We start from the raw sequence: 12,548 nt of genomic DNA on the forward strand, positions 1-12,548 counted from the left end.
CATGACAAATGTTCCCAAATGACTGTCATTACTCTTTTTCTTCCCCCTTGGCTTCATCATTATCTGTCACAGTGCCAGTTATTTGCTGGTAACAAAGTGAAACTCAAGTCTAAATTTTGGCTAATTTAGCTAAAAATCAACCTGCATTTGAATTCTGCTGGATTACATTTTTGTTACAAATCCTACCCAGTTTTTTTTCTGGTAAATCAATCGAAAACCATTTAGCTGAATCAGCAATGTTGCATGTTCAGTCAGTTCCTTATTATACTGTGAAGCAAAACTCTGCTGCAACGTCACGTCCCGGATGTAAAAGTTGTGTAGTGCAGTTTCTCAGCCTCTGGATGCTGCTGGGCAGCAGCGGCTCCAGAAATGCACATTATAGATGTCACTGTAACATGAATGCACATGACATGCATGCATGCATGTATGTAAAAATGGATGTAAAGGGATCATTTTGAAAATGTAAATAGCTTGTATTCCAGGATTGAACTGAAGTGTTGATGTGCTGTGTAACTTTTTACAAGTTTTTGTTTTGATGTTATAATTGTGCCGGACCCCAGGAAGAATAGCTGTAGCTTGCTACAGCTAATGGGGATCCTAAATAAACTAAACTAAACTAAACTTAACTCCATCACCAAACAAGTCCTGGATGCACAGCTTTAAGGACAGAAAAGAATAAAAAATTGCGAAAAGAAATTGGACATTTTTCTAGAGAAAATACAACATAGTCACACCTGAAACAGGTCAAAGGTACAGATGACAGCTTCTAGTACATTCTAGTACATTATTTAGGATTTATGACCACTGGACTCTTTTCTAAAAAATTTTTCATTAACAAGGTTAGAACTGTGAAAAACCCAAGCTCAGGTACCCACCTGGGAGAATTCCACTTAAAATATCTTTTGATTTTATTTTCCAAAACTCTTTTATTCTCTCTCTCTCTCTGAGTTTTTTATTTTAATTTACCGCATACAATGTGGTGCAAATCCATGATGCATCATTGTTTTTCCCACGTTCCCAGCTGAGGAGCGCAGGCTGATTAAACCCAACAGATAACTGACACAAATTTATTAAGTATTTTGACATCTTGTAGTCTGAGAACCATGACATCTTATTATCATTTAATTAATTTCTCATCTAAAAAATAGATTCAGATTTATAAACACCTCTCAAACAAAAAAAGATTTATTTAGGTTTAAGTTAGTTTATTTAAAGTCACACTAGAGCTATCCAATGTTTTTTTCCTGTAGTGCAAAGTAAAAGAAAAATCAGATTTCCCATTTTAATAAATATATGTAGCATAATTTCATCTATCAAATATCTACAGAAATTCCTTGTTTTTATTTGCAAAAAAGAAACTAAAATAAATTAATATATTCTGAAATTAATGCTAAAAACTGCCTGTCAAGTCAAATAGTTGAGTTGAAAAGTTAATGTTATTTTACCTTATGTCTCTAGATCCTTATTAAATGCTCTTATAGGAATGAGATATACAGGCCTACTAAATGAATATCCTATAAGAACTTAAATAGTTTTTACCATGTTATTTCACTTTCTGAAAAGCATTTTTAAGTCTTTCTCAGAGGTTGTCACACAGAAGCACGACAGCTTTTGCATCATTATTTCAGTACCTTTACCACTAATACCACTATGCACTTTTTATATAGCATTTCTTTTAAATACAATACCCAGCATCGCTTCCATCTATGCACTTCTACGACTTCAACTACACATTTCTATATACACAAAATGACTTCTGTTACTATTTTGGTTCTAAACTCCATGTTTAAATAAAGAAAATAACTACTTGAGAATAATCCAGCTGTCATATACAGATAAACAGCTTATTTTAAATTACTTCCTCCAAAAATCAATAAAACTGGGAAACTAAGTTCTCAAACTATGTATCTGGTATAAAAAATTACATAATTAGAAAAAAAAAAAGATCCACGTGACAGCCACAGTCTTATAAGTGTACTTTATAGATTTTAGTTTTTAGTATAAACTTTGTATTTTGTACAGTTTTGTCTCCATCACTTCACTTTCTGATTGCAAAATGCACTTCCGACACAGTGTCCATAAATGGTGGGAGTTTGGGTAGCATTAACAGGACTGTACATTAAAAACTAATGCATACATCAGGATTAAAAGGTGTCTTTCACCTTCCACGCCCCATTTCCCCACATTATAACAATAACCATCTTCATTACTGCCATCATTATCTGAGGCATGCACCATCCCCATCACCATCTTAAGCGTCTTGGCCATGTTCATCAGCATCTTTATCTGTTCCTCCTCTGTAGTCTCCACAGGAGGATTCCCTGTCAGAGGCTGAGAAGCTGCGGGGCAGCCTGCGTCCAGAGCAGCGGATCTGAACTGACAGAAGCTGCATGTATTTATAGGCAATCTGAGTGGAGAAATGTGCTGCTCACTGTTGGAGCTATTTTTAGAGCCTTTTACTAATGCCTTTGAGTAAAGTGGAGAAGAGGAGATGGCTCTCCTGGGAATAACTTATGAGACTCCCTCATAACTCCTTCTGCCCCCATTCAGTACACATCTGGCCTTCTACTCCTTACAGCTCTACCCTCCATCCTCCTGCTTCAACTATTGTTTTTCACTTTTTATCTCTGTCCACTCCTTTTCTCCTCCACTGCTGACTGCATCCTCGTTAACTCGGCTCTTCTTGTCCTTTTACCTTTTTCCATCTTCTCACACAGCTTCATTCCACATGCATGTCCATCATCTCCCCTTCCCTTCTCTGTTTACCATACACCACATATCTGCCTCTTCGACTGTATTTCCCAGATCTGTTTATTCCTTCGGCGCCTTTTGACACTCTTGCACACTCATCTCCTCTCGTATCACATTTCCTGAATGCTGAAACTGTTTTCTTAATCATTCAAAGAAAGTGATCAGACAGGATCTCAGATTAATCGACCAAAGAGATGAATTTACCCCCATAAATTAAAATAAAATGATGCTGTAGATTTCCTAAGCTGAAGGCTTGAACATAGATGGGAATGTTTTACTTTTCCTGTTGCCTTGTGCAGGGCTCATTTAGGTGATGTGATGCAACCTGTAAACATTCATGATTTGTTCATGAAGCAAAGTTTTTAAAATTTGTTTAGTTTACTTGTTTTGTATTTGAGACTAGAAAAGTGAAATCTGTTTGGATGATTTTGGGTGAGAAAACTTAAACTCAGTCCTCTAACAGGACAGCGTGTGGTGTGACGCTACCGCCTCCATCGCTTTTTGTCTTTTTAAGAGTTCTTGAACCTCTTATAGTTGCTCCAAATCATTATGTCTTTAGGGTTTCAGTTAATTAAATGTTTGGGTTTTAGTTTTTCAGTGAAGACTGTTGTTTCTCATTCTCATTGTTTAGATATCCAATAACAGACTCAGACAGGTTTGATAATTAGTTTTCCATCTTAATCAAAGGTGTTAAACTTCATAAAGCAAGTCACAGTTTCCATGCAGAATGGGATATTTTTCATATTTTTCTGCATATGACATGCATAAAATGGTCCAATATCTTGAAAAAGAAATTAAAACACTGGATGAGGTCATAAAATTTGTGTGTGATTCAGTGAGCTGAGGAAAGTCCCTGTCAGGCAAATGCATTGTATGAAGTGAGCAGCTGTTAAAAAGCCACTTATGAGCAAGCAGGCATGTAAACCTGCTGCTGTCTATGGAATGCCAATGCTCTCTAGATGCAGGATATTCCAAGGGGTTGTAGTTGTGCAAAACGCTCTATTTCAGCCACCTTTAACCAATCTTCATGGAGAGACAATTTAACAGTCAGCTAAGAAATACATGCAGACCAATTCTTAAAAGGTTTTATCAACGGTAAATGCCATGCTACGCTGCATGGTCCAGAATGGATGGAGTCCCAGATGGTTGGTGTATGACCACTGTGTCCCAACAAGGTGGAAGAATTGATACTTTCAGTTTAAAAAATAATGTGAAGTAAGACAGTAGACTGTCTTTAAGGTGACTGAGTGTGTAACAAAGGCCTCTGCAATATATTTGCAACTAATAACTGACTTTTTAGTGACATACTACAGAATGGAGAACCATGCCGTTTTCAGTAAAATCATTTACATACCAGACAACACACCATCACATGTTTCAACAAACACCTCACCGACTGTTTGTCTGCTTTGGCAGAAAAACTGATGACGTGGTACAATTTATCTCTGGAACTCAACCCTACAGAGAACAATTGGAGCATCTTTAAAATGAAGATCTTGGATGGTGGTACGCCTCCAAACAGCAATTTCAGGAGGCAATCCTGGCTTTCTCAATTCAGATAAAGGTAGAAACTGTCCATCAACTTACAAGTTCAAAGGATAAGAACGTTTTCAAGGTAATATCAAAGATTGGCTCTTATGTTAACATGGAACTTGAGCTGTATTTTTCTATATCTATTTATGTAATGTAATTATGAAAAAGTGCAATTCTATTCCTTTACAACCTATTTAATGTTTGTTTTTTTAAACTGTTATGCAGAATCACAGGAAAACTGTAAGTTGACTGATCAACAAAAATGATGTTTTCAACATCAGTATTTTTGTTCAATAAAATCCACATAAGTATAAAACCTAATTTAATATTTGATTATTGACAACCATATCCACTGTCAATCCCACAGGTTATTTGGGTGTATTAAATAAAACACCATAGTAATGGAACATATTGTATATTAGTCAAATAGCATGAAATCATTTTCGAAAATGTAATAATTTTATTGTTTTTAAACCTTCTGTAGTTTCAGCAGTTGTTTTTTAGAAACTCTCCTCACTCATAATAAGTTTTAAAACTTGGATAAAGTGGAAACCAATAAAGTATAATATAGGAATTTGTTATTGGGGTGAGTTCTGCTGTCTGTAGTTTTATTTAACTTTGCATTTACATTCACTTGGGTTGTATCTATTTCTATATTATATGTATATTTTTGTTTGCTTGCTTTGGTTACTCAGACAGAAGTTAGCCAGTGGCCACATCCGGTAAAATCACTCGTTTCTTACAATATCAATGTTATTAATGCATGTGCATGATTTTTTTTTTCCCTTTCAAAGTGAAAATACTTTTTTACCATTCTGACTTATTCCAATTGACACTTTTCCAGTAAATTATTAACTCATGAACTCATGTTTATCTCTTACGACATGCAGCGGTCTTAAGTGACTATGTGAATATGCACGTCTTTAACGTGGTAATACTGCTACCAGTTGGCACAAGTGCTTTCTGAAATGTAAATGCACATGTAAAAAAGAATTTAAAAAAAGATTTAAATAAGTAAACATTCACATTCAACTAAAACAAAGCACAAAGTCATAAACAGAAGGAAGCCTGGAGGCCACAACACAGTCTGAATGAAGTTATTAATATCAGATAATTATCACGTTGGGTTCATTATTTTTTGTGTGAGTACGGGCAATCCTTGAGCCGAATGATGTAACGGGATGCAGTGTTTGATGTCAGCATGCGAGCCTTCTAGCGGTATGAACGCACACACACACACACACACACACACACACACACACATACATACAATGACAGACACGCCTCCTCCTACGTCCTTGACAGCATGTTGTGATGCAGAGTGGCGTCTGCTCGTCTAGCTGACAGACCGGTGCTGACAGCATGGTCAGAGCACTGCAGACAAGGGAGAAAAACACTGATTTTCTAATGCTGCAAACCACGACAACAAACAGCCCGCCGGGCAAGAGCAGAGCGGCGCTTAGGACCATCGTCCCTGTTTTTTAAGCTCTCTGATGTCGTGTCAGTCTGATAGCTGAGCAACACTTGCTAATGTGGGTGTCTGACAGCCAAAAAGTCATGCAGTGTGTATTTGTGAGTAGTTCACATGTGGAGGAGTTGAATCAATAAACATACACACAAAAGGTTAAATTAAGACCAATTTCAGGAATCAATATAAAAGGATGATTTAAATTCAAACGCCAAGTAAATGATGCAACACTGCTGTGCAGTAGACCCTGAATATTCATTTTACTGTATCAGTTTTATAAAGTGACAGGAAGTTCTTTTCATTGATGTCATTTTGTTAAATCATCACAATGAAAAGCTGTTTTTCCAGTCTCATAAAAGGCTTTAAGGGGGATTTAAATGCAACTCGGTTTCAAAAGTGTGGCTCATGTGACCAAAACAGGCACATGTTGTCCTTCAGCATGAACAGGGCAAAGGTGTTAAAGTTAGCCAATCCCCATTAGATCAGCCATCACTCTTCTTCTGCCTTAACTGGCTTAAAGACAGCCAACGGTCTGACAGAAGCAGGAGACAGGATATGATGTGGGACAGAAACAGAAAATTTAAACTAAAAGGGTTAGAAAATTACATCAATAAAGGATGCAGTGACTAAATAACACCGTTGAAACAGGAATAATGTAAAAACAAGAGGGAAGAAAGAGGCTCAGGGACTGGACAGCTATGAGATCATTATAAACAATTACTTGCGTGTCAGCAGCTCAACACACCAGCGGAGGACATCTAATATCAGTCCATGTCAGCTGACATCAAACTCGCAAAAACCCATTGCATTTTGGGTAGTCTGGGCCATTTTGGTTTGCAAAAAGTGCACAACAAACAAACTGTGGACTGCTGTTGAGAGCATGCAGCAGAAATCCAAATGGTAAAAAAAGTGGACCACGGTGTAAGATTTTCAGGTTTTCTACTTAAAAAAAAAGACAAAGGCCAAAGATAAGAAAATAAAAAAGACATTTGAGTTGCTGCAGTGAGACAGAAGGACATCACTTTCAACAAAATATCTCTGTATGTGCGTGTCTGCTTTCGGCTTTTCACGAAGAAAAAAAGAAGTTATATAAGTATACGCTAATATATAATGACACCATGTGCTGGTTAGCTGTCTTGTAAAGTTACTGGAGTTGATGTAGTGAAACTACTGAAACATGCTGAGTGAGAGCAGCAGAAACTGGTCTTTTTTTTTTCTTCTTCTCAGGAATCACTCAGTCGATGCAATAATACCAACTTTCAGCAGCAAAACTAGCCTTGTTGACTCTTGGATCTGTAGCAGGTTTATCAATCTGAAGCAACACACTAACAAAAGGATCAGAAAACATGTCAGAATATTTCAAAGCCTTTAAAAAAAAAAAAAAAACACCCTTTCAAAGTGCACTGATCTACAAGCTCCATGAAAGGATTAACATGTAAACTGCAGGATGAAGCACCGGAGATGATTCACAAGTCACTCCATCCATTGACTGAGGGTGGACCTGCTGAGGGAGGTCCTTAACGTCAAACTCGGAAATAACGTCGTCCCCACAACAGGCAAAAGCCACAAACATACAGCCCGCTGTCATGTTTAACCCACAGGCATAAAGTGTGTGCGTGTGTGTGTGTGTGTTCAAGGGGGGGTGTTGTTTGCCCAGCATGAAAAATTCCTCACACACAGATAAATGAAGTGAATCCAAGATACAAACATATTATTATCTTTGCATAGCTCTGTTCATGTCTTTAGTGTGTGCTGAAAGGGGTATGGCATCACGACAACGCAAGCCTCCAGACAAGAAGGTGGTTGCCGTGGAAACCTCGGACGAATGAAGGGAAAGAAGGAGCAATAGACGCGAGAGACAGAGGGAGAGAGAGAGAGAGACAGAGCGTGTGTGATGAAAAAATAAGAAGGCAGCATCCCAAGGGTGAGGAGGGGAAACTAAAAGAGGGAAATAAGGCTGCAGGAGGAGGTGGGAAGGATGATTTGTAAGAAAGAAAGACAATGAAAAAAGACAATTACAGGCGCAGACTGTGAAGCAGCAGAGCGGAGGAGATCACAGACGAAGAAGAGACAGTCGCAAAACACTGAAGGAAGAGAGGAGGCTGAGGTGTACTCACAGGGAACAGTACGGAGGTAGAGGTTGTCTCTGATGATCTGCTGGTGGTCGTGGTCCACTGAGCCCTTGGAGAAGCGCAGGTTGAGGTAGTGTCGCAAATCTTTGTCAACCACCCCCCCTAAACACAAACACAGCAGGAGAGAAATTAGTCCTTCCACATAAGACTGTCAGACATTTTACCAGGATGATCTCCAGAGATGCTACAGGATATTTAAATGAGCTCTGCATGAATCCTAATGTGACACTGTACTCTGTAAAGGAACAAGTAGCAGTCTGATCAGTAGGACTGTTATTACACACTCACGCTGTGCAACTCAGCTCCACTCAAACTAGAAACTTGTACATTCTGGCAAGGCCCAAGTTTCCAAAGGAACAAAACACGACAGGCTAAATTTGGGGTACATACTGCACAAGACTAGTTCAGAATTCCTTCATCTCGAGTTTCATTGCTATTTGGTAGCTAAACAAATTGAGCAAACCCAAGTGAAGAGTCTGGCTTCACTCAGGTTTGGTCTTCACAACATAAAATTTCCTTAATAAGCAATAAAATGGGAATATTGCACATTAAGAGCAATCAAGAAATTCAATTTTGTGGCTTAATCAGGTTGAAAGCTTGCAATCATTTTCACATCAAGGCGAAAGCACCCATGCTGACATAAACACACACATATCTTGGTAATTGTGTAAACCAGTGATCCCCTTGGGGCTAAATGTGCAATGTCAGCAGGTTGCATGACAAAGGATACAACAGCTCAAACCTCCACGTGTCTACCTCTCTGTTTCTATAAATTATTTGTTGTATAAGCTGTCTTCATTGTCATTAAGTTGCTGAAGTGAAAGGCAGTAAAAATAAATGACAAACACAACTAAAGACAGATAAGTAGGGGTGGGCTAACATATCCGTGCAGCACCACACACTGCATGGTAATGTCCATGAATAGTTTCTCCTCCTTGCATCTCAATCCAGACAAGCCCAGGAGGATGTGAGGAGGAGAACTTACTCTCCACGCAACATTTGATATGCAGTGCAACCACATCAGACAGAAGGGAGGGATGAGGTTACATGTCATGCATTTACAAATGACAAACATGTCATCTCAATCGTGCATACTCTATTGACCTCCTGCCAAACTGAGTCGACAGCTTTCGGCCTTGCAGTTAAGCTTAACGCAGCACCTATACCTGTCAAAGGAAAGCATACAGCAGTGGCAGGAAAAACTAATTGGGGCCTGCTATGTAAATTGGGCGCATACAAGCATGTTGGTCCCTGGCACAGGTGACTCTGAGATTCTGAAAAAAATTCATCTTTTTTTTGTGAGGCATTTTATGTAAAGTGATACCATTTTAGCAAGTAATTTCAGCAGAGAGGAGAGGAGAGGAGAGGAGAGGAGGAGGAGAGGAGAGGAGGAGAGGAGAGGAGAGCTTAAGAAAACAAAGAAAGAGAAGATAAAAATCTTGATTAACATGAGAACTGTTGGATTTTTTTCAATGAGCATTTGTCAAATCACAGCCTTCCATCAAGGCACAGGCCATTTCTTTGTCATGCAAACAGCAACAAACACATATTTATACATGCAGACCAGTACACGTTAAGAGGAAGATGAGAGACAGATAGTCAACTCAAGAGGCAGTGCTATCCAGGCACCTCATTATCAGCTGGCCCAGATGTTGATAAAAAGCAGTCCTCCTCCACAGGTATATACATCCACTGACAGCCTGTCCTCCCAGGCGTCCTCTAGCCTCGCAACCAACCACCGCACATCTTCCGTTACCTCTGTGAAACCCCAATGTCTTCCTTCTTCCTCTGCTTCTCCACTGCTGCTCCAGCAACCGGCTACGGCCAATTTTAATCCCAGAAGATGAAGATGAGGGGGATGGTAGATGCAGAGAGACGCGGATAGATGGAGGGAGACGACGACCGTTGGGAGAAAAAAGAGAAGGAGATGTGCCAGTGGGAAGCCGGGCTCTGGAAAAACCTGCCAGCGGATTGGCCAGGCAGCTTTCATGATCCTGCAGCAGCCCCTATCTGCTGCCTCCGTTACTGCACTGGAGTGTCTGTGCGTTTGTGTGGTGGCTGTTTGTGTGTGTGCGAGACACGAGAGAGGAAACTGATTGACAGTTGCAAATAAATGTTCATGCATGTGAAAGCATTCGTTGATGCGTGTCTGTATTTTTTGCGAGTGTGTGAGTGCTCGCAGCTGCTCTCTGACATTTCTCAAACACTCTTTGTCTCACCCACCAGATGCTCTCCCAGTCTGACCTTGTGTTAACGTCACAGACTGGAGAGAAATACCGAGAAGCGCAGCAGCAGCATATGCCATGCTGAGGTTACACACACTCGCACGCACATGGAGGGCAGATGAGCTCACAGCTGCAGATGCCAGAGAAGATGCCTTAAGCGCCGTCTTGAGCAAGGTTTGGTCAAAATACAAGACATAAACAAACACCAGCACACAAACACATGCTTGTGATATAAGCGCTCAGTGAAGGGAACAGCTGAGTGAGGAGGAAGAGTACGCTTACAGAAGCTTCACTGGTGTAATTGTTTACTCATTTACAATTTCAGATTTCTAACAGATGCTGTAAACATCACAGTTGGCCTGGCTGCTTCAACAAGGCAGGAAACATGGGAAACAGCTTTAAAGAACCCCATCGAAAAAAACTGTTTCACATCCAGGAGAAAAGGATGACAGGCCTATCAATCACAAACCCAGCAAGGCAAAGAGTGATCAGTGCAGCTTAAAGAAGCGTTACACAAACCCAGGCAGCACACAAAGACTCACACTGCCCATCAGCTGATTAAAATAAAATCAACACCACCGGTGGAGCACCTGGTACTGCCTTCACCACAGCATCCCCCACACCACTAGACAATGCGGTGAACATCCCTCCTGTTTTACTACTGCATGTTTTCTGTGTGAGTTTGTCTGCCTGCTCAAAAAAACAAACAAACACACAAAGCAACAATAGTTCGGAGCCTGTAGTTGAAAAGGCAAGGCAAGTTTTTGTTTGTATAGCACCTTTCATGTACAAGACAATTCAAAGTGCTTTACATGAAACATTAAAAGCATTACAGAAAAAAAAAAAAAAAGCATAAAAGAAAATACAAATAACAAAATCATAATAAAATCATAAATTATATTAAAACATGTACTATAATAAGTACAACAATGATTAACATGTTTCCGATGGCAACAGATCATGTGAACTCTAACTGGTGCAGTGATGAGAAGCGCTCTGAGATGGACCGGCGACCTGTCCAGGATGGATCCCGCCTCTCAGCCGATGATTGCTGGGGTCGACTCCAGCTTCCCCACGAACCAGAATTGGACTGAGCGGTATAGAAAATGAATGGATGAACGAACAATCGAATGAATGTGCTGTGTGCTTGTATGACAATGTGAAAGAAAACATGAGAATATTTTTAAGATGCTATGTTATCAACTTTGGTATGTCAAGGTTTGCTTTATTTGAACATTTTTATTTATTTGACAGGGACAACTATGTTTCATGAATCATGTCACACACACACAGCGTTTCAGCCAAGGCTAATTCTCAGTGCCCATATATGCACGACATGGTTTTCTACACTTTGTGTTGCCTCTGGTTTGAAAAGCACTTTAGAAATAAAGTTTGATTTGATTTGTTTTGATGAATAGTTCTTCGAAAGAAACCATTTCTAATACACTACAACACTGCATCGCAATAACACACAACTGTAATCTTCTAATTCACATAAAGATTTATTAAAAAAACTGAATGGATTTAGTTGGTTTACGTTCAGCAATTTATCTGTACCCAAAAAACATGACACCGTCTGACTGCTATAATAAATGACAAGGTTTTTTTTACGCCACTGATGGGATGGGTGTATTTTAAAATGACAACGCCAGAATTCATTGGGCTCAAATTGTGACAGATTGGTTCAGAAAGCATGAAACATCATTTCCACACATGGATTTGTTCGCACAGTTCCATACCTAACCACATGGATCTTTGTTGATGTGCTTGAGAAGACTTCAGAGCAGCTCTGACTCTTCCATCAGATCTTAATGAATAATGAATGCAGCTCTGGATGCTGATAAATGTTGTGACATTGCATAAGTTGACTGAAATGATGCCACAGTAAACGTGTACTGTAACGCAAGCTAAAGGTGATCCAATGATGTGTTAGAGTATGTGACTTTATGAATGTACTTATGTATGCATGTATAGCAGTGCATGATATCCTTCAGTATCCCTTAAGGTCGGAGTTTCAAGCTTTTTGAGACCATGCACCCCTTAAAGTGGAGAAAATGGCCCAGGACATCCATCATAATCCAGATAAAATAAAGAGGATTTACTGTCATTAGATAGAAACTATTAAACATTTTTAACTTTTTAACATCATATGACTTAAATACAACTTAAACAGACTTACACAAAAGACATTTGAGTATTTAAAAAAAAAAAAAAAAAAGGTAATTTTCATTTACATTCAAATTTACCTCAATGCATTTGTTACTTTCATGAAACAGATCTTTAAACTTTCCACCAGTTGCAGGACTGGTAATGTCCGAATGACCCCAGTTAAAAAACAAAACAAACTAACTAAAATAAACTAGTAAAGTTTACTTTAGTAATTCAACTTCAAGTTTGTGGCATATTGCACCTTTTGCAAATTATTGGTAAAAACTGATC

At 39.1% G+C, this 12,548-nt stretch overlaps 1 protein-coding gene across 2 annotated transcripts in view; it reads right to left on the reverse strand.

The window, feature by feature from the left end:
• magi2b (membrane associated guanylate kinase, WW and PDZ domain containing 2b) overlaps positions 1 to 12,548 on the reverse strand; it is a 93,456-nt gene that overhangs the window by 55,494 nt on the left and 25,414 nt on the right. For both annotated transcript variants that reach the window (XM_079247622.1, XM_079247621.1), the window contains exon 2: positions 7,870 to 7,986. In XM_079247622.1, the coding sequence (XP_079103748.1) occupies positions 7,870 to 7,986 (117 nt within the window). The remainder of the gene's footprint in view (positions 1 to 7,869; positions 7,987 to 12,548) is intronic.

Source organism: Telmatherina bonti (assembly GCF_933228915.1).
Source record: "Telmatherina bonti genome assembly, chromosome: 2".
Classification (NCBI taxonomy): Eukaryota; Metazoa; Chordata; class Actinopteri; order Atheriniformes; family Telmatherinidae; genus Telmatherina; species Telmatherina bonti.